This window comes from Periplaneta americana, chromosome 5 (genome assembly GCF_040183065.1).
Source record: "Periplaneta americana isolate PAMFEO1 chromosome 5, P.americana_PAMFEO1_priV1, whole genome shotgun sequence".
NCBI classification, from domain to species: Eukaryota; Metazoa; Arthropoda; class Insecta; order Blattodea; family Blattidae; genus Periplaneta; species Periplaneta americana.
This window is the reverse complement of record NC_091121.1, coordinates 124,632,488-124,655,083: the sequence shown is the minus strand read 5'-3', so window position 1 is coordinate 124,655,083 and position 22,596 is coordinate 124,632,488. Positions and strand designations below refer to the sequence as shown.

Below are 22,596 nucleotides of genomic sequence, written 5' to 3'. Positions count from 1 at the left end.
ACCTCCATACGGCACATTTTCGGAAATGCAACACTGTGAAAATCGTTCTCCCCTCCTTCTCCAAACTCTTTTACGTCCATCAGGTGAGCACAGATTGAAACGGGACTCATCAGTGAACAGAACACAGCTCCACTGTCCATTTCTCCAATCCCTGTGATCATTTGCAAAATGCAGTCATTCAATTCGATGCATCCTGAGAAGTCTGGGACCAGTTGCAGGTCTACTTGATATCAGTCCACTTGCTTTCAACCTCCTTCTAACTGTTTTGGCCGAAATTAGGCGTCCATGCATGTTAACAAATTGCTGGGCTACACTAGTAGCTGGCAGGTTACGCTCCCTAAGAACTCTCAACACTATATACCTGTCTTCATTTGGATTTGTAGCTCTTGGACGACCCGAACCTGGTCTTCTGGTATAGTCTAGGGTCTCTCTATACCATTTTATGGCATCATGGGTTGTGCTTCTAGCCATATTCATAACATTTGCAATGTAACGTACACTGCGACCATCATCGTAAAGGGCTACAGCTCGAGCCACATCTTCAGGTCGCATCTTGTTTTAAGACAAATGTTACAACCCCACTTAAACTTAGAAAATGTAAAAATAAAGAAATAACGAATGATAACGATAATGAAGCACAAAATGGTTGAGACAAAATTGTTATAGCTGAGACTCCGAAAGCAAAATTGGAATATTTGGTTGTAATGGCTTGTTTATAAAACAAAAAACAATCAACAATGTATACACGTCTCCATAACAACAGATGGCTACCATAATATTGTATAAAAAGATAATGTTTTGCAAAATACCAGCAAATATTAAAGTGTCCGGTTTTTTTGTCCCTGACTGTATTAAATTGTAACAAAACTAACATAATTCAATTTAAATTCTGTCCAAATTCAATTTCGCAAATTTCAAGCACTATACTCCATCATATATATCACCTTCAATCACGGAAAAATTAAATGTGCTGTTGTTGTTTTCTAATGCCAGGCGTTTGACAATAAAGTCATTTGACCTCTTGCACTCAAAGATATTATCATGACCAGCCAATGAAGCACAGATTTTGAGGTGTTCCGAATCCATTTCTTGGTTTGAGTTGCACAATGGGCAGTTAGGGGACTGGGAAAAATTAAATGTTTAAAATAGATTTTTACATTATGCAAGAATGAGGGAGAAAAATGCTCAAAGAGAAGAAAAATACAGGAGTCGAGAGACTTAAAAATTAGGGCTAAATACAGGAGGGTTGGCAACCCTAGTGGTAGGTTTGAGCGGAAGCGTGTAGGACCTAATGGGGTATGGGAAAGCAAAATAGTAAAAGATAATAGATTTTTACATTATCATTAACATTACTAGAATTGAAATAAAGAGTATTAACACAAAATTTTAATTCTGCTGGCCTCTGGAATGATATACATGCAGTCCTTGAGTTTAATCTGAGGGGAGACTCATTCTGTTTAAAATTAATATGATGTTCTGCTGTAATCATTCATTTACAACATTTTATTTTATAATTAACCATACCCGTGCGCTTCACTGCACTTTTTATAAATGAATATCATTCACCTAAATCTATTATATTTTCAAATACAGGTCTGTTATGATTAGTGAATAATTAGTTTATTACAAGTTATAAGTCGTTTGCTCCTGAATTATTTTCAAAGATGTAAAAATGCTCAAATCTGTCATAGATACTGATTCAGTTAAACATATTTTATAGAGGAGTTGTTTATTTTTCACCTGGAGACGAAAGATCCAACATTTAAATTGTCGAGTTTTTCGGGATTTAAAAAGGCTAAGTCAGGCCAAGCCCCTTCTCAACATATATTAACTGTTGACTTAGGAATGTGTGGTTAGCTATTTTATTCTATTAAAAGGAACTTTGAATGAACTCATGTTATAACCTTCTCGCAAAATGCTTCAAGGGAGCAAAGGCAAACTGATCCATAGCTTGTCGGTACATCAAAGAAAGTTGGTATTCATGGTGGGGTTTGCTGCTTGTTTGCAGTTTATAGCAGAATGCAGTGGTTAGTTTAATTTAACCAACAGGATTTCGAAACTGAAGTAGACTGAAGAAGCTGTTGATGTATATAGAGCAGAAAATTTTATGGGCCTATTTTCACAGCAGCCTAATATTTCGAAATCTGTTTCTGAAATACGACAGTAGTTGTGAAACTGTCCTCATTCAGTTCAACGTAAATCATGAAGCAAGTCAATTATTGATTGCAACTTTCGTAGAGTGGCATCTGCCACCATCACCTTTTGTTTTTTAACATTCCTTTCGTTAAACTGCCTATAATAACAACGGCTACACATCCCATAATTATATTTTCTGGTTAGATGTTTGGGTCCGGGCAGATAATCAATTGCCTCAGATAAGAAAATCAGGAATTGCTGTGTCACACCGTCAAACAGATTGTCAGATAACTCAGCGCTAAATTTATCCTTCCAAGTAGAAAGATTTTGTTTGTAGAAGGATGAAGGACTATAGTAGCAGTAGAGTGATTTTCGGAATTATTACTTAGATTATTGAAGTCGTTCTTCCATACGGTAGTTGAACATTGGGGTTGTTTACGAATGAGATGTTCTCGATGAATATCTGGGTGGGATTTACTAATATGTATGGCTATTCCTCTTGAATTTAAGAAAAATTTTCCACAATAAATTTGATTAGAACTCTATGTTGCGTTACAAGTATCTAAAGAAATATGTCGGTTGACTCTTCTCCTGTTGCAACCTCCATGTAGTAGTAAATATCAAAGATTTGCTTATGCTTCACTAGGTAAGGGTCTGTAAATTACACTGGACAACAAATGTTAACTTCTTTTCTCTTACGGAAACGAAAACACTGGAATTCAATGTATTTTTTCATGCTGAATGTGAATATGGCAATAAAATTGTCAGATGTGGTCTATAGTCCCGACGCTGTTATTTCCGGCGTGACTCCGCCTCTTTGCTTATGTCTTAGAAAGTGAAGACTCTATAAAGTCTAGGTAGGTAGTATCGTTCGCCATTTTTGTTCTTACGTTGCCGAGCTACCATACGAGGAATCTATTTGCCACACTGTTAAACATTATCATGTCGTAGCTCCTATGATAATAAATCAAATGCAATGTAATTCAGCAAATAATTGAGCGGCAAATGACATCTTCGTGTGCTTTCTGTGAACGCCAACGAAAGAGCTAAAATGGCGGACGATTATATTAAGTATTTATCGAGCCTTAAGAAATGAATCAGCAAATCACAAGACGCACACGTTTAAATGTAGTCGATCTGCAATGTGATTGGCTGCCGGAAATTAGAGCGACGGGACTATAGTTTTCTTGTAATTTGAGAAAGAAATCAATAGAAAAAACTTGTATTTTCCTAAACATATTCGGCTGGGATTACCTCAATAATTATTATTGCAGACGTCTCCTTTTAGCTTTTCTGCTATACTGGACCTCGGGAGCATCCCTTTTCACTGACCAGCAATAATCAGCTAACATGAATGTACTCCATTTACCCTGGTATCGGCTTTCGAATGTTGAAATTGTCTGGTGAAAGTGCTCTCCATGTTCATCAGAAACTGCACCACAATTTTCAGGGAACAAGTCCAAATGAGAGTGAAGAAAGCGTATCTTCAGTGACACATTCCACCTCATTTGATAAGTCAGCAACATATTATTCACTATTTCCCTATAGTTTGGTGCACAATGGTTCCTAGGAAATTTGAGGTGACTGTTCTGAAAGATTCCCAAGCAGCCTGTTCTTTTCTTGTCAGAAGTCTATCGAAATGTTGATCTGAAAAGAGTTCTCTAACTTGAGGTCCTATGAAAATTCTTTCTTTAATTTTAGCTGTACTTATCCTTGGAGATTTTGAGTGTAAATATCTGAACGCTGGTCTATCAATGCTTTTGCGAAATCTTTAATCAGTCCCAGTTTGATGTGTAACAGAGGGAGAAAAATTTTTCTAGATTCAATCAATGGCTGCTGCTTTATTTTCTTCGTTTCTGGTTCCAAAGTTTGTCATAGAAGCCAGTCTTTCCTTTTGTAATGCAAAGTCTTAGTTCGCCTGTCCCATTCACATAGGAAACAGCAATATTTTGTAAACCCTTGTTGCAAATCAAGAAGAATCACAACCAGCTTTAAGTCACCACCTATTTGACACTTAAATCTGTCATAATTTATGTAATTTAAAATATGTCTCATATTTTGATATGTCTCTTTCATATGGACTGCATAACCAATTGGAACTGAAGGCAAAGTGTTTCCATTGTGCAGTAAGTAATACAGTTTTAAGGCTCAGCGTGGAAACATCTAAAAATAATCTCCATTGTTCTGGTTGTGTTGGATATTTATGTCTTATCACTATGCAGAATTAAAAATGAGTTGGTTGGCAAAAGAGACATATATATGATATGGTTAAGCACAGCACTACAAGAATTTTATGAATTTACTTCTAAAGAAAGACGAAAACTGGTCTCCACTCAGCAACATCTTGTATCTAACTAAACCAACAATCTTTTACAAGCAAACACAACCCCACAGGATCATAAATCTGTCTCCACAGCTCAGAATCCCAGAAACTCGACATCTGCAGAAGCTTCTCTTTTTTTTATAGCAGATAAATCATGATATGTTTTTTTATTTAATTTCTCTACTTACACTGGCCAAGCAGTATGACTATAGGTAGTAATATTTGGAACGTTCTGTACTGTAATACATAATAACATTTCTGGCTTGTATGAGGACACTCCTATCTACCCCAGGTAGCAGCTTTTGAAGGTGGGACAGCTCACGTCAATTACTCATCACTCACTGCACTCCTTTCTATTTTTGCCGGGGCGGATTTTCCACTGAAAAATGAATTGTAAAGACTGAATGATGTGCAGTTAAATTGGACTTGCCATTTCTAAGTGAATCTTTGTGAGGGAAAGTGTTCAGTTGAGTGCTGTATTGTTTCACCAGTGAAAATATCGAGGAAGAGGAGAAGAGAAAACAAAACAATGTGACTATGGAAATGAAACTGGATGTGTTAAAGAACTGGATAAAGGGAAAAGTGTAAATAAAATTGCAGTGGACTTAGAAGATGGACGGACGACAATAATTGACTGGAAAGTGAAGACATGAGGCCAGTCTTGGTACATCAAAAGAATATGTACCAAGTCTTTAAGAGAAAGAAGAAATATGAAAGGAGGCGAATACGAAAAAGTCAGAGAGTGGCTGTATCTATGGTGTAGGCAGCAAAGAAAATATGGAACCGATTACAGGACCCATATTGTAGGAGAAATCTCGCAAATTTTATGAGGAATTTCAGGAAGAAGGCGAATCTAGATTTACTGCTAGCACTGGGTGACTCAACAGGTGGTAGAAGCATTATGGAATCAAGCTACTGAGTGTTTGTGTTGAAAAAATTTCTGCCAGCATGGAAAGTGTTTACAAATTTAAAGAAAATTTTCATAAATTTATTGAAGAGGGTCTTACCAGAGATCAGATTTATAATTGTGATGAGACAGGTTTGAATTGCTGCCTTCGAAAACTTTCAGTTTCTTAATATAAGGTATCCTTAAATAATGTGTTTTATATAATCCTTCTATGAGTCCGTAAAACTCGACATTTTCGTAACTCAACATCCTCTCAGTCCATATTAGATCGAGTTTGTGAAACTCTATTGTACCGCAATAGTTACACCTATATTCCAACACATATCAGACACAACACAGAACTATAAACTATAGAAATTTCATATCAAGGTACCGAAGTTGTTGATAAATGTCTATAACAACACATACAGGTCAGGAAACAAGGCGAAAAAGTCACAGTTTTCCAATAGTCAGTCAATAAATCATTATGCGAATATCATTTTCTGTGAAAAAGAATGATTACTACATATATCTTGCATAAAAAAGTCGAATCCCCTTAAATGGCACTAATAAGTTCACTCGCATAAATACCACATTTACCCGCGTAATGGACACCTGCGCATAATGGACGCACCCCAGTTTTTCGCGTTAAAATTTAAAAAAAAATCCTCGCATAATAGACGCATAGAGGAATGTGAATCTGTGACAAATGATAATGATGCTGAACCTGACAGTGAATGAGATAAGGCTAGTGTTAATAATCACGATAAAATGTTTTGTCTTATTGTCGCTATATTCATTGTTACAAGTTGTCATCTGTTTATACAAATGCTGCTAACTATTGATCATCTTAAGTGCAATGCAATCAATGTATAAATTAGTCGCAGCCCATATATCATTACTAGGGACCGGATTTTTATGTAATATCAAGGTGTGAAATATGTAGTATATATTTATGTAAGAAAAATAAGCTGAATGTGTACCAAAATATGTAAAATCATGAAAATATTTAATATCAATATCTGGCAGGTACAGGATAGGTAAGACTCTGCAGTTGTCATTTCATAGAGCACCCGACTTTTTTACCGCACACTTAACACATTACTATTTTTCCATCTGTAGTAAAAGCTTCGTCCATCGCAATTCATGATTTGATTTTTCTCGTTAGGGTTGAAGATACAGGGGCCATTTTAGTTAGTTAAAAGCAGTAGATGAACTCACTTGCACTTTATACTGAAAGTATTAAAACTAGAGAACTGAGTGAAATGAATGACACAACAGTACTGCAAGCACTGTTTTGCTTTACTGGATTAGGAGAAAATAAGAGGAGATGTGGGACACATGCATTTTAGCTACTCCCTGTAAGAACAAAGTACCTACTAAAACCTCAAACCATAGGTATTTACAAACTGTCATATGAAAAGTGACATTCCTATCTCATTCAAATACAGTAGGGTAGGGTAGGATTATTCCAGCCGATAACCAAACTTTCTAATTACTCGGAAAATTCCATTTCCGTATAGGTCTACTAAATTTAAAGTAAAGAGGTCAAGCAATAACCTGAAAAGCTATTTATTTTAATCTTTCAACATCTTTCCAGTTTGTTCCTTTACTTCAGCTTCTTTTCAAAAGTTGGCTACTTTATTGCGACTCATGCCAGACTTGACACAGGTTTTCCCTGGAGGGATTAGGAAGAGGGTAAGTAAGGTTGCAAATTGCATGGAAACGGCTTGTTAAGACATGTGCAGAACAATTATAGTTCGAAACAAATCATGTCATCCTCGTCCCACTCTACCGCATGAAGGCAACGCTACTTTTTGAGTGAAGGTAGTTGTATGAGAAAGGTTGCTTTTGTTCACTCATTTTTACAGTGGGTGGTATGGGGTCAGTGCCTCTATTACTTCCTGGAACTAAAAATGTTACGTTTTGTCCCGAAATATATCTTTTCATGGGTAGGTAAAAGCTATTTATAATCTTTCAACATCTTTCCAGTTTGTTCCTTTACTTCAGCTTCTTTTCAAAAGTTAGCTACTTTATTGCGACTCATGCCAGACTTGACACGAATTTTCCCTGAAAGGATTAGGAAGAGGGTAATTAAGGTTGCAAATTGCATGGAAACAGTTTGTTAAGACATGTGCAGAACAATTATAGTTCGAAACAAATCATGTCGTCCACGTCCCACTCCACCGCATGAAGGCAACGCTACTTTTTGAGTGAAGGTAGTTGTATGAGAAAGGTTGCTTTTGTTCACTCATTTTTACAGTGGGTGGTATGGGGTGAATGCCTCTATTACTTCCTGGAACTAAAAATGTTACGTTTCGTCCCAAAATATATCTTTTCATGGGTAGGTAAAAAGGCTTTTTAAATCTGTGTATTTCAAATTGTAAACTTCCACAGCAGAAGTTTTTTTTTTTTTTTTTTAGAGAGAAGTAAAAATGAATAAAACCCCTAAATATGTAGATTTATGGTAATACCAAGCCATAATATGTAATGTGGGGTAGATATGTAAAAATATGGAGTATCAAATTTTAATATATTAATGGTAATTACAAGATTCGCAAAGATTTGTTATTTATAAACTGTTACGTTGAAAGGAATATAATATGTAATTACATAAAAATCCGGTCCCTAATCATTACGTATTCTATCGATTATATCAGCATTCGAGCTGGCGCATATTTAATTCCCCCCCCCCCCCCACTAAAATTTTTTCCTCGCATAAAGGACACACCCAAGCTTTTTGTTATAAAAATCGAAAAAAAAAATTGCGTCTATTACACGGGTAAATACGGTAACATCAAACTATTCTATTTCACCAATATCATTTCGTCCGTGATTTTTCTAGTAAAAGGTTAGTTTAGACTACTAATATTATATTTCAGTATAAAATAAAATTAGAAAATAGTCATGGTATTAGAAAATGGAAGAACTTATTGAGATTTTTTATGAAATAGAAGATAATAAATATGATGTAGAAGTGAGGTTATGAAGGTCTAGAGTTATTCGTGCAAGAGTTGATCATTTCTAAAAATGTGATGAAACAGAGTTTTTAATATGTTTAGAGTTCGTAAACAAACAGCAAACATTATTTTACATCAGATAAAGCATGTAATTAAAACACCAACTACAGTCGGTCAAAGTGCTTGCCTGCCAGCCTGAAGTTGCGCTCGGGTGCTGGTTCGATTCCCGCTTGGGCTGATTACCTGGTTGGGTTTTTCCGAGGTTTTCCCCAACTGTAAGGTGAATGCCAGGTAATATGGCGAATCCTCGGCCTCATCTCGCCAAAATACCATCTCACTATCACCAATCTCATAGACGCTAAATAACTTAGTAGTTGATACAGCGTCGTTAATAACCAATTAAAAAAAACACCAACTAGGAAAATAATGCTATTTCACTAGAAGCAATGTTTCTTGTCATGTTAAGATATTATCTCATCTTAAAATTCATTATACATGTATTTCTGGTAAAGCTACTATAATACTTGATTAAATAAATATATATTTCCGTCTAATGACTTATCTAATAAGTTATAAATTCAGGGTGGATCAACCAAGATTTGAACCTGGGACCCCTGGCTTATGAGCCCAGCTTGTTAGCACTGAGCCACTATGACAGTTTTTTTCCTTTTGTCATTTAAAATTGGATGTGTTTGCCCAGGTGTTTTATAGTGATGCAACATAGAACATTATGAAGAGTTCCACCATCATTCTCCTTTCTTCTACTTGCTGATTGAAAAATTTTAAAGAGATGAATAATAATGATTTACCTGCTGCATAACAGTTACTTTACTACTGTCACAAATTTTTGGGGATTATACTATTCCACATGTCACTATTTCTGATATAACAAAAATTCAAGATTCATTGTGTACAATTTGATCACAGATATGTTCTGTAGTATTCAAACTTTCAAAAATATACTGTCATTATAGGAATGTCAACTGTCCCGTGGCGATCCCAGTCATTTTCCCAGATTGGCACGTGTGATCTGGGACTCTGATTTCTTAGAGATGAGCTGTTATGTTGAAAATCTCCAGTTGTTTTTTTTATGAATGACTTTGAAGACAGATTTCAAGATTTGAGTCGCCTAAAAATGGATTTCGATCTATTTGCTACACCGTTTAGCATAAATATTGATGATACTCCCAAAGATGTCCAACTGGACTAATCAACTTAAAATGTGACATTGAGTTGGCTGATAATTACAGGAACAGACGTTGTTTGCTAGACTTTTACAGTCGACTTCATAAATCAAGATTCCCTCATCTCCATAGGTGTTAGACATCTTTAATTTCAATGTTTGGTTCGACCTATGTGTGTGAAGCTTTATTTTCAGCTATGAAATGTAACAAAGGCTATGAAAGAGCCAACCTCAGTGATCATAACTTTATAGTGTGCATTAAGGGTTCAAAATTGTGTTTCATTATGTCCAAATATAGTTCATATTGTATAAGTCAAAAGATGTCAAAAAGCAAGCGTGTGTACCAAGTAAACCTGAAAGTAACTGAGATATGTATCCATTGCACAATTTATCACTTTAATTTGAAACCATCTTTCCAGTATTATCGTTGTATTTGTCAATATGTTTTGTTTACATTTTTCAATATGCCCAGTGTATAAAATACAGTATGTAGGAGTTTTATTTGTAAATTGCTGACTTTCACTGACAATGTATTGCTTCTTTCTTACATAACTACACTTAAAAAGATGTTGCAAGTATATGCAACAATTAAGTTGTATTTAGTTATATTGGTTCAATGTATTATTTGTATTTCTATAATGTACACTATTTGCATTTAGTTGTTTGGGCTATAATTTACTGTTGACAGAAGTGGAATAGAAAAGTGTTTATCAAAGCACATGACATATTCTCCTTTACTATCCGATCATCTATAGTGTAATGGTAAACTCAACTATACATTACAGAGACAAGTAGACAGCCACTGCGCTACATTCCCACCGACACAGATCCTGCACCGTGCGCACAGAAGTAACACGGTGTGCTTGCGAGTTGCTTGACGGTGCTCTACAGCCTCTATTTACACATCAAAGAGAGATGTACTACAATGTAAACTGTTGAATAAAAACTATAGACTAATCCGAATATTCAAAACAATTAAATTATTTGTTCTCTTCCCCCCCTCCCCAATGACAAGGCCCTCAACTTATCATTATTTACACCAACTCAGTGAGCAGACTCATAGATGTCGCTGGTGTCGAGAAGCATAGACCACTTAGTTCATCAGAGACTATCCAAAGTACACCACAGACAATGGGTCAACATTACACTCATAGCCCTATTGATGACAATGACGACGATGGTGACGATGGAGAATTGTTGTGATGGCACAGAGGAACCAGAGTACCCAGAGAAGACTTCTGTGTTGTCTGGATCATAGGCTTGCTCAATACAAGTTATACATTCAGGGGAGAGCAGGATTTTAACTCTGGCTCCCTCCTTATAAGGCCACAGGGCTCTAGCACTGAGCCACTGTGGCAGTTGTTTGACAAATATGAACAATCAAATAAGGTCATTCAGTCTATGGAGAAGAATATAGAAAGAAATTGGATGAAAAATATCGAAAGAATTATTCAATAATAGTTCACTGTCAGATTCAATTTAGTTCCTAGTGCCAATGCACTGTTAAATCAGAACTTGCTCAACTGTACATCATGCTTCTCTACACTTTTTTCCCATCAGCCAAAATGACCGAATCTGGTATAAGTAGTAGTAGTAGCAGCAGCAGCAGTAGTTTATTGACATTTCTGGCTTTGAGCCAGAGGCCGTTTTAAGGTCTTATACGTGCAGGATGCCCTCTCCAGCCATTGTACATAAATAACAATGAAAATATATATACACATATGAGACTATTTCTGGCATAAGTGCCAGTAAGTGTGTGAGTGCAGTGATTGACTCCTTTTATTTCGGTGTAGGCCTAATTTGTTAATTTGCGATATTTGCTTGCTATAACATGCTGTATTGTGTGCATATATTGCGGTGGTTTCCCCGATGTCAGAGACCCTATCCTCTTAGCTCTTCGCAGTTTGTCTTACTCCCTCAAAGAAACTAATGAAATAGGCCAAAACCATTGTCTTCTAAGTCATTTCACGCTCATGTTAGAATAATTCTATTACCTTAATAAAATCGAACATTGTCGGCAATTAAAAACATTATTAAATAAATTATATGCATGTGGTGCAAATAAAATCTAGGTTCCATGATCTACACTAGATAGTTGACATATAAAGTAACTTAGAATGACAGTATTTAAATTCTGTATAGAGCTGTAAAAATGCTGAAACCTGCCATAGATTTTATTTTTATTTTATTGGGTTATTTTACGACACTGTATCAACATCTAGGTTATTTAGCTTCTGAATGAAATAAAGGTGATAATGCCGGTGAAATGAGTCTGGGGTCCAGCACCGAAAGTTACCCAGCATTTGCTCGTATTGGTTTGAGGGAAAACCCCGGGAAAAACTCCAACCAGGTAACTTGCCCTGACCAGGATTCGAACCCGGGCCACCTGGTTTCGCGGCCAGACGCACTGACTGTTACTCCACAGATGTGGACATCTGCCATAGATACTGATTCAGTTAAACATATTTTATAGAGGGTTGTTTATTTCTCACTTTGAAGACGAAAGATTCAACATTTAAATTGTCGAGTTTTTCAGCCAAGTCCCTTCTCAAGATATATTAACTGTTGCTGTAGAAATGTGTGAAGTTACCTATTTTATTGTATTAAAAAGGAACTTTGAATGAACCCATGTTGTAACCCCCTCACAAACTATATGCACGGAACTCTGCAGCAATTAGACAACATAAAAGAATGAACTGCCCACACCAACTGTAAAGATGTGAAAACTTACTCGACATGTTGGATTTAGAACCAATGGTGCATGCTTTGAGTGAGTAGTTGCTTTGCCATCTTTCACAAGACTTATGAGAAGGTCGTGCTGTCAGTGCACTTTGCTATCTAACTGTAAGTGAGCACTATTTACTCATGATAGTGGGATATTTTTAATTTTTCGATGTTTAATTTCGCAACCTTAAAATTGGCATAGACAGATACTTTTTTTTTCTAATTTGCCCCGTCTTATGGAACAATTTGAAGGGAGGTTTCGACATGAGTTCACTGTGATGTCCATGTCCTTTTCTTTTTGCAGAATTTAATTATAATTATCCAATAATATTAATCGTACAGTGCTAACATTCCAAAATAAAATATGGCATATTTTTCTACCATTTTGTTCAGCTAATTACAGTACCACTGGGTATGCTAATTTACATTCTGTTATTTCACATCTCATATAGAACTCGTATAATCTGAAAACATTGAATATTGCACTTAGAGCTCATAATGTATTGGGATGTGCATAAGTTCGTAGCATTTTTCGTTGCTGTGGTAGCTGTATCGCTATAGTACTACTAAATGAATGAAAGTACAGAAAAACGCTACGAACTTAAGTACCAATCCAATAATACATAAATATTCTTTTACCTTTTGTTTAATGTAGACCTGATGGGAGTACCACTGCATATTACAGTTAACATCATGCAAAATGGTGAGTCATATTATTTACAAAAATATTTCAGAATCAAATATTATTTACAAAACTCTTTCAGAATCAATCACATATACAGTGAGTCCCAGAAAACACCGGGAATGTGTGCTGGGACTCATTGTACTTTCTCATACAGGTAGGTAGCAGGTCTTGGGTTCGAGCCTGTTATTGCAATACAAATTGTTTAATTCCGTGTCCCATTCATTGTAACTGGAAATACTTATAAATTGTGAAGAGATGAGAGAGCATTATTTTGAAGTTCATGGACTTCCATACTGTATAGACGGGGATTCGGGATATGATGAAATTACTAGTAAAATATTAAAAGCCAGTTCACAAATAATAGCCAAGTCCCTGTCTTATTTATGTAACTTTTCAATGTTTAATGGTGTATTTCCAGAGCGACTGAAATATTCAGTTGTTATTCCTTTATTCAAGAAAGGGGACAGAACCTCACCCAAAAACTACAGGCCCATATCCCTTCTACCAGTCTTCTCAAAGGTCTTCGAAAAAGTTATATATAAGAGAGTATATCATCATCTTGATAGATACAACATTCTCATTCCGGAACAATTTGGATTCAGAAAGAATAAATCAACTGAGCAAGCGATGTTTAATTTAACTGATAAAATTCTGGAAGCTATTAATAAAAAATTACAAGTAGGGGGGATATTCTGTGATCTCTCCAAAGCTTTTGATTGAATTGACCATAAAATTCTACTACAAAAATTAGAATACTATGGTATTAAAGGCATAGCATATCAGTGGTTTGAGTCATATCTCCTAAACAGAAAACAAAAAGTGGAAATCAACGCATTTAATAACTCCTTTAAATCTACTTCAGCATGGGGAAATGTTCATACAAGGGGCCCACAAGGATCTATATTAGGGCCTCTTCTTTTTCTAATTTTTATAAATGACCTTGGCCCCATAATAAAAGGAATAGGTTATCCTATACTATTTGCAGATGACACAAGTATCATAATTACAGACAAGAACTTTGCCACATTCAAATATAAAACAGAAACAATTCTCCTTAAAATTTATGACTGGTTTACAACCAATAAACTAGCATTGAACATTAATAAAACTAACATAATTCAATTTAAAGCCACTTCAAATTTAATCTCTGAAACATTGGACACAACTATCAACAATATACCTCTACTAGAAACATCAACAACCAAATTTCTTGGTTTGCATATTAATAATACAATAAACTGGAAAAATCATATCAAAGAAATAACCCCCAAACTTAGCTCAGCATGCTTTGCAATTAGGTCGTTACAATAATTTCTAAACAGCAGTATCTATTTTCATTCCATTATGTCCTACGAATAATATTTTCGGGAAATTCTGTAGATAGTAAAAATATATTCTTATTACAAAAAAGAGCCATTAGAATAATAGTTGGAGCAAAGGCTAGAGAATCATGTAGATTATTTAAAAAAAAAAAATGAGAGATTCTAACCTTAACAAATCAATACATATACTCTACAATAAATTTCCTCCTATGTAATAAAGGAAATTTTCCAACTAACTCAGCCATACATAGTATAAATACCCGCAGAAGGAATGATTTTCATACGCCATCATCAAATTTATCATGCTTTCAAAGGGGAGTACGTTACATGGCGATAAAAATGTTCAATAGTCTTCCTGAAGACATTAAGAATCATAGCCAAAACCCTGCATTATTTAAGATAAAACTAAAAAATTACTTAATATCTCACACTTTCTATTCTGTAGATGAATTCTTGACATTTCATAGTACTGTGTAAATATTATAATACTATTAAATGGTAAACATATTACATTGTATAAAATATTACTGTTATTAAGGTATTAATTCTGTACATATTTCATATTTTCATTTTATATGTATTGCATTTTATTGTTAAACATAAGAATTGGACATGTTCTTTATTCTATGCTATAAAGCAAATGTAAGAATATTATGGAACGAATAAATCTATCTATCTATCTATCTATCTATCTATCTAGAATGTTTTGCCCGAGGTCTGGCTTCAAATCTTGTCATTCCAATGAATATTTTTTTCCTAAATTCTGTCCAAACTAGATAAAAGAAATATTTATGGGCCTACTCTATTGTGTGGATTCAGATTTCAAATAGTTACATTTTGGTAAAGGATCCTAGGTTCAAATCTGTCATTCCACTTCAGGATTTTAACTCGAGTCCCATTCTCCAACGGAAAGAGTATTCCGTGTCCCTTTCAAACTTCCCACATGTTAATTAATCAGCGGAATCATGAAATGAGACTTGTAATAAAAGAAGGAGAATCTCAAAGAATCATTTCATTTGTTTGAAATTAATTCATCTGTTACATGTTCGGCAACAATGGTATAAAACAAAATGACGACTCCGCAGCAATGCGCACAAACTGTTTTCTGATATGCAGAGACGAAATAAATAATTACCCGTGCAAAGAAATTACAGAAGAGAATATGAAGGAAATGCGCCTGATGGGAAAACCATTAAGGCATAGTGTGAGAAGTTTCTGGTGGCTGGAAGTGTGAACAAACAATCCAGAGGTTCTCGTTGACGTGTCTCAGAAAAGAAAATAATTGAAGAAATTAGAGCAGGATTTCAGAGAAGTCCTCAAAAATCAATTCGCCATTCATCTCGACAGTTCAATGTGCCGAGATCAACTGTGCAGCAAGTGCTTCATAAGCAACTTCGTTTGTACCTCTACAAGATGTAAATTATTCAACAATTAAATCCAGATAACAGGCCATGACGACAAACATTTGCTATTGAAATGCTGGATCATATTGACAGCGACCTTCAATTTCTTGAAAACCTTTTGTTTTCAGACGAGGCAATGTTTCGTACATCAAGATCTGTCAATCGGCACAATGTAAGGATTTGGGATACACAAAATTCACACATCTACCGTGAACATGTCCGGGATAGCCCAAAAGTAAACGTTTGGTGCGGTCTGATGAAGAACAGGATTATCGGTCCTTTTTTCTTCTGTGAGAAATCAATAACTAGCACAGTATACCAAAACATGTTGTAACAGTTCTTGTACCACCAGGTAGCTGAGACAGAGCCTCCTCATACTGGAGCCTGGATGTTCGGAATTCCCTAACAGAAACATTCCCAGATCGCTGGATTGAATGAGGCGAACTAATTTGATGACCACCATGTTCGCCAGACATCACCCCACTGGACTTCTTTCTCTGGGGCTATGTAAAAGATTGTGTGTTTGCGACTTCAATACAAGATCTTCCAGTTTTACGGACCTGTATCTGTGACACAATATTATAACAGTGTAAGTGGACTTGTTGGACAGAATGTGCAACGAAATCTAATACAGACTTGATGTTCGTGCTACCAATAGTGTACATGTATAGAGGTGTATTAGTGTGTGACAATGAAAATTCTTTGAGTTTCTCTTTCTTTTAATACCTGTCTCATATCATAATTCCGCATATTTTTGTTAGCAATAATTAATTGAAATGTGGGATGTTTGAAAGGGACGCATTGTATATTTTTCTACACTACAATATAATGTTCAGCATCTAGCTCGTGTTCACTTTCTGAATCATCTTCTCTTGCCTCTATGATATAGTCTTCCTGAGCATCTGATTCGTTATTTGATACTGGTTCAGGTTCGGAATATGAATACTTTCTAGTAGCCTCTGAATTCGACTTTTATAATTCATTACATCTAGAACAACTTACATATATAAATAGCAATAATAGTAATAATAATCATCATCATCGATGCTACAGCCCTTGGTGGGCCTGGGCCTCCCTTAGTAATTGTCGCCATCCATCTCTATCTTGTGTAGCAGCCTTCCAATTCTTGCACCCCAACTTTCTGGCATCCTCTTCCACTCCATCAATCCACAGCAAGTGCGGTCGACCTCGTCTTCTCTGACCTCCCGGATTTGATATTACAATTTTTTTACAAGGTTCACTTAGGTCCATGCGTATTACATATTCTGCCCACCTCAATCTGCTTGTTTTAACTGTAATAATAATAATAATAATAATAATAATAATAATAATGTAATGAACGTGAGATTGGCCTATATCCTATTTTATTATAATATATTTCATCAATATGCTAATTTTACACTTTACCTCCTTGTAATTATCGTTGTTGTAAATAAATTAAAATCTGAACATTATTATATAAAATTATATTATGAGTTTGTTTCACTCGTATATTTCAGAACTTGAAAGGAAAAGTAATTCACTTGTGGAAAATCCTTCGTGTTCAGGACATGCTCACTGTCTCAAAGTTAAGAGCCTTCTAGAAGAAAAGCGCAAGAAGGGTCTTGTTGCCAAGTGTCACAAATTCTGTGCTAAAATAGATGAGAGTTGCATAGAGTATCTTGAAAATTGGTTGAAGCCCATGAAAGAGCTGTGGTGCTTCATTTGAATATCTCTTTGAATCACTTGACTGGGACAAGGTGCAATCTTCCATCAAATTTCTTCTGGATAGGGATGTCTCCATAGATGATGTGAAGTGCTTTGATCAATTCTGCAACCTCAAGAAATTTGTGAATCAACACAAAGATGAGTTTGCTAATCTTCAGGCATATCATAAATGGACCAAGTATTTTGAGTCCTCTAACATTGTGTGCCACTGAAAACTTTGAATATTGCACAGTTTGTTTGCGCTATTGTATCACATAATGTAAACATGGAACACATTTTCTCTTTCATGCAAAGTCAGTGGAGCAAAGAAAGAGAAAACTTATCTGTGAAATCAGTGCAAAGTATATTGCTAATTCAGTATTATTATAAGCAACTATCTTTTAAGTAATAAACAATTATCAGATCTACAGAGAAATATGCTTGGGCCAGTCAGTATCAGAAAGCTGGAAAAAGTCTACCTCAAAGTGATAGATCATAAGGTAAATTTTTGTAACAATATAGGACACCAAAATATTGAAATTGTGTGTTATTTTTGTTGTTTTTTTTTTTTGTGATTTATAATTAGACTTAAATTATAACCAATTCACTTGTTTGCATTATTATTTTGTTATTTAAAGTTAAGAAAATTACTACTAGCAATATTTCTCAGCTTCAATAATTTACATATTATTATACATGTAACAGTACTGTAATGATCTATGATAGCGATCTGTTTGCAAGTAGGTGTCAATAAAATGTCCTCCTTTTTGCTTATCAAAATATGGCAACCCTATAATAAATACCTTGCAAATTATTTCAATTTACAAGAATATTTTCGTCAAGCTATACAAAATTGTACAATTCATAACAAGTAGAGTAATTCAATTTATAATCATAAACAATTCATCAGTTGAGCTATACAGACTACTACTCAATTTACAGTGTATACAATTCATCAGTTAAGCTATAGAGACTACTATTCAATTTAAAGTATATACAGTTCATCAGCCAAACTATACAAACATATACAATACACAGTAAACAGATTAATTCAATTTACAAACATATTTTCGTTAAGCTATACAAAATTGTACATATCATCAGTTAAGCTATACAGACTACTATTCAATTTAAAGCATATATAATTCATCAGCCAAACTATACAAACATATACAATATTGGTACATAGTAAAACTTCGCCTAAAGGTCTGAGAAATTGCCGGTATTTTCCAAGTAAACATTCTTTAATTTTGAATATTGAATATATGAACCTAATATACTAATGACTTGAGAAACACCTGTTCAAGAAATGGTACTGGTATGTTAAAAACTCATTTACTGTGAAGGACAGAGTGTTGTTTCCTACAAAATGTGGAAAGAGGCTGTTATTTATAGCTGTTTGTTAAAAGGCCGAAGTCCAAAAAGACATATTTTACAGGAGAAACAAAAGAATTATTTCTTGCTCAATCGTTTACGTTTATTAATTTTCTGAATCATTCAAATTAAAGAGTTATACTTAACTCATATGCGTGAGAAGTGTATTTGGAAATATAATCAATCATGCCCTTAGTATGGACACTTAAATTAGCTGGATATATGCCCTTTTAACAAATAATAGGTGGCCCGGGTTCGATTCCTGGTCGGGGCAAGTTACCTGGTTGAGGTTTTTTCCGGGGTTTTTCCTCAACCCAATATGAGCAAATGCTGGGTAACTTTTGGTGCTGGACCCCGGACTCATTTCACTGGCATTATCACCTTCATCTCATTCAGACGCTAAATAACCTAAGATGTTGATAAAGCGTCGTAAAATAACCTACCAAAAAAAATAAATAACATATTTTAACCGGAATTTTTTTGTTTAAATATAATAAAAACGAGTTTTGTATGAAAAACGATATTTTATTAATATGTATTACTGTATACAAAATATTTTATCATGAATCTGAGCAATTTGAAATTTATTTTTTTGCAATATGGTAATATAATTAATAAATTATATTGATCTGTGATTTTTTCACGTCAGTGTTCGGTCCACTGATGCTCAGCATTAACATTCTCCATAGATTTTTCTTGTAATATTTCTGCCACCAGCCTTCAAAATTATAAATTAGGACATATTTTGTTGCACTTCCACAACGGCAAATTTGAGAGAAGAAGTGCTAAAATTAATGATTTAAATCAGTTGCCATATGCTGTAAATTCGATCATGCTTTTGTATAGCTCGTTTGATAATTGCAAAATCAGTCACAAGGCTCAAACTGTGGCCTCTGATAGACTGAGCATCAGATTTGTCACTACGTGACATGAATAGTTAGTTCTGTAGCTGCTTCTCTTTTGGAAGCATCATTTTAGTGTGTAGATGTCTGGATTTGCAAGCCCCTTGACTTTTTTAATATTAGTATTAACTACAGCATCTACTTCACTATCAGAATTCATTGTAATGAAATATTAATAATAATAACATGTGAGACAAGTTTTATATTATATTGTTATTGAATTTGGTATTCCCAAGAAACTAGTTCGATTAATTAAAATGTGTCTCAGTGAAACTTACAGCAGAGTTCGTATAGGCCAGTTTCTATCTGATGCTTTTCCAATTCACTGCTGGCTAAAGCAAGGAGATGCATAATCACCTTTACTTTTCAACTTCACTCTAGAATATGCCATTAGGAAAGTTCAGGATAACAGACAGGATTTGGAATTGAACGGGTTACATCACCTGCTTGTCTGTGTGGATGACATGAATATGTTAGGAGAAAATCCACAAACAATTAGGGGAAACACGGAAATTTTACTTGAAGCAAGTAAAGTGATAGGTTTGGAAGTAAATCCCGAAAAGACAAAATATATGATTATGTTTCGTGACCAGAATATTGTACGAAATAGAAATATAAAAATTGGAGATTTATCCTTTGAAGAGGTGGAAAAATTCAAATATCTTGGAGCAACAGTAACAAATATAAACGACACTCGAGAGGAAATTAAACGCAGAATAAATATGGGAAATGCCTGTTATTATTCGGTTGAGAAACTTTAGTTATCTAGTCTGCCATCAAAAAATCTGAAAATTGGAATTTATAAAATAGTTATATTACCGGTTGTTCTGTATGGTTGTGAAACTTGAATTCTCACTTTGAGAGAGGAACAGAGATTAAGGGTGTTAGAGAATAAGATTCTTAGGAAAATATTTGGGGCTAAGGGGGATGAAGTTACAGGAGAATGGAGAAAGTTACACAACACAGAACTGCATGTTATTGTATTCTTCATCTGATATAATTAGGAACATTAAATCCAGACGTTTGAGATGGGAAGGGCATGCAGCACGTATGGGCGAATCCAGAAATGTATATAGAGTGTTAGTAGGGAAAAAGACCTTTGGGGAGGCTGAGACGTAGATGGGAGGATAATATTAAAATGGGTTTGAGGGAGGTGGGATATGATGATCGAGAGTGGGTTAATCTTGCACAGGATAGGGACCGATGGCGGGCTTATGTGAGGGTGGCAATGAACCTGCGGGTTCCTTAGAAGCCATTTGTAAGTGCCTTGGACCGACAAGGGCGCCTTGGGGGAAGTTGCCGAAGCAGGAATGGTATATGGATTTCTGTCGGCTGTACGGACCAGTTGTTAGGGAGTCATGTGGTTGGATTGGTGCTCATAGGGAATCTGTGGCATGTAACTAATTCCATATCGAGGGATGGCGAAATAGATCTCAACAGGTCGCAGTGCTGGGCCATTCGTGCCGCTCTCAGTTAAATTCCATTCCATTCAAATTCCAAGTACACGTCTTATAAAGCTATGTGTTCTGGAATACATGTACTGCAACAATGACCTCACAAGCCTCATTAATGAAGTTCAGCCAACATCCAAGTTTCCAAGTTCATTGTGTTGTTTGTTAAAAGGGCACATGTTCTACACTTTCGCCCTTTTAACAAAAATGCGATATTGAATGCCGTCTAGTTGCCACTTACAGTGCACATTTGTCGATTCTTTTAACATAAATCAATGTGTCTATGCTCAAAGAACATTATAAGCTGAAAAAGTGATTTTCGAAAAAAATGTCACTTTGGCCCTTTTAACAAATAGCTATTCAGTTTGTATGTCGTAAATTGAGAATGTAGAAAGCAAAATAGTAACTCTATTTTTAAATTAATTACTCCTACAATTTTTAACTGCATAAATTTTACAGAATTTCTTACATACTTCATTTCAAAACTTTCTTCTGTATATTATTATTTCATAATAGTGAAAAAAGTTGTATGCATTTCATGATTCAGTCATGCTATATGAAATAGAATAAAATTATTTTCCACTTCAACTTCTCTAACAGTGCCTCTCTCTCTTTCTTTTTTATGTTTTAGAACATAGAGATTCAGATGAAGAAGATGACTATGATTATGATGGTCCATTTCTGAATGATGCAAGTTCAGATGATTACCAACCCACTGATTCAGAAACAGAGTATTCTGGAGTGAGTTCAGGAGAAGAAGAAGATGATACGAGAAGAATGATAAAAGAAGCAAAGAAATTCACAAAGAAGAAAAAGTGAAAGTTGTGCATTCAAGTTCTTGAGCATAATGCTTTTGTAATATAATATACAAAGTAGGTTATGTACTTTCATTTGTTCTTTTGATTTTACTGCACTTTATTTTTATACAGAACTTAATTGGTAGGCCTACAATTTATGAACTGTTCCAAATTTGTTTTATGTATTTAATGTAGCCTTTTTAAATTCAAATTCTATACAGAAAATGGTTGAACCTACATAAAATATTTTTCACGTGTGAAATCAATAAGATTGTATGTAACTTTTAAGTTGAGTTTGGAAACATTGTATATGTAAATAATATTTTATATTGTATTATGTGAAGAATTCATGTTACTGACATCTTATGATGTTTCATGTACATTTCACTCACTATGTAATATAAACATATAATAATAAAAAAATAATTTGTTATAAATAAAGTTAAACTTTTCAGTTGATTCAATCCTAAAATCTTACGTCACTTTTTAAACTAATCTCAACGAATACAAAACTAGTCCTGCTAAGATAATATATATATTGTTCTAGCATAGTTTTCTTTATTTTAGCTGCTTTGCCTTTCTTTTTATCAATTAATAAAAGCACATTAAATAAAGTTTTGTGTTCAGGTCTCAGCAATGGAAAATCATGAAAGGATTTTGAGTAATCGCGTAATTTTTAGGGGGGGGGGGGGGAATCACATCACATGAAGAAAGAAAATCTGCAATATGTATAAATTAATAATTCGTAATGAAATTGTCAAGTG

The 22,596-nt window shown here is 34.8% G+C and overlaps 1 protein-coding gene across 3 annotated transcripts in view; it reads left to right on the top strand.

Moving 5' to 3' along the window:
- Positions 1–22,273, top strand: part of LOC138700152 (WD repeat-containing protein 20-like) — a 276,921-nt gene extending 254,648 nt beyond the window's left edge. The window contains exons 7-8 of one of the 3 annotated variants that reach the window (XM_069826534.1): positions 12,868–12,915; positions 21,667–22,273. In XM_069826534.1, the coding sequence (XP_069682635.1) occupies positions 12,868–12,915; positions 21,667–21,854 (236 nt within the window). In that variant the 3' untranslated portion in view covers positions 21,855–22,273. Of the gene's footprint in view, positions 1–10,273; positions 12,809–12,867; positions 12,916–21,666 lie in introns of those variants that run through there. The other 2 variants (XM_069826535.1, XM_069826536.1) reach the window with 2 other exon arrangements.
- Positions 22,274–22,596: the final 323 nt, after the last annotated feature.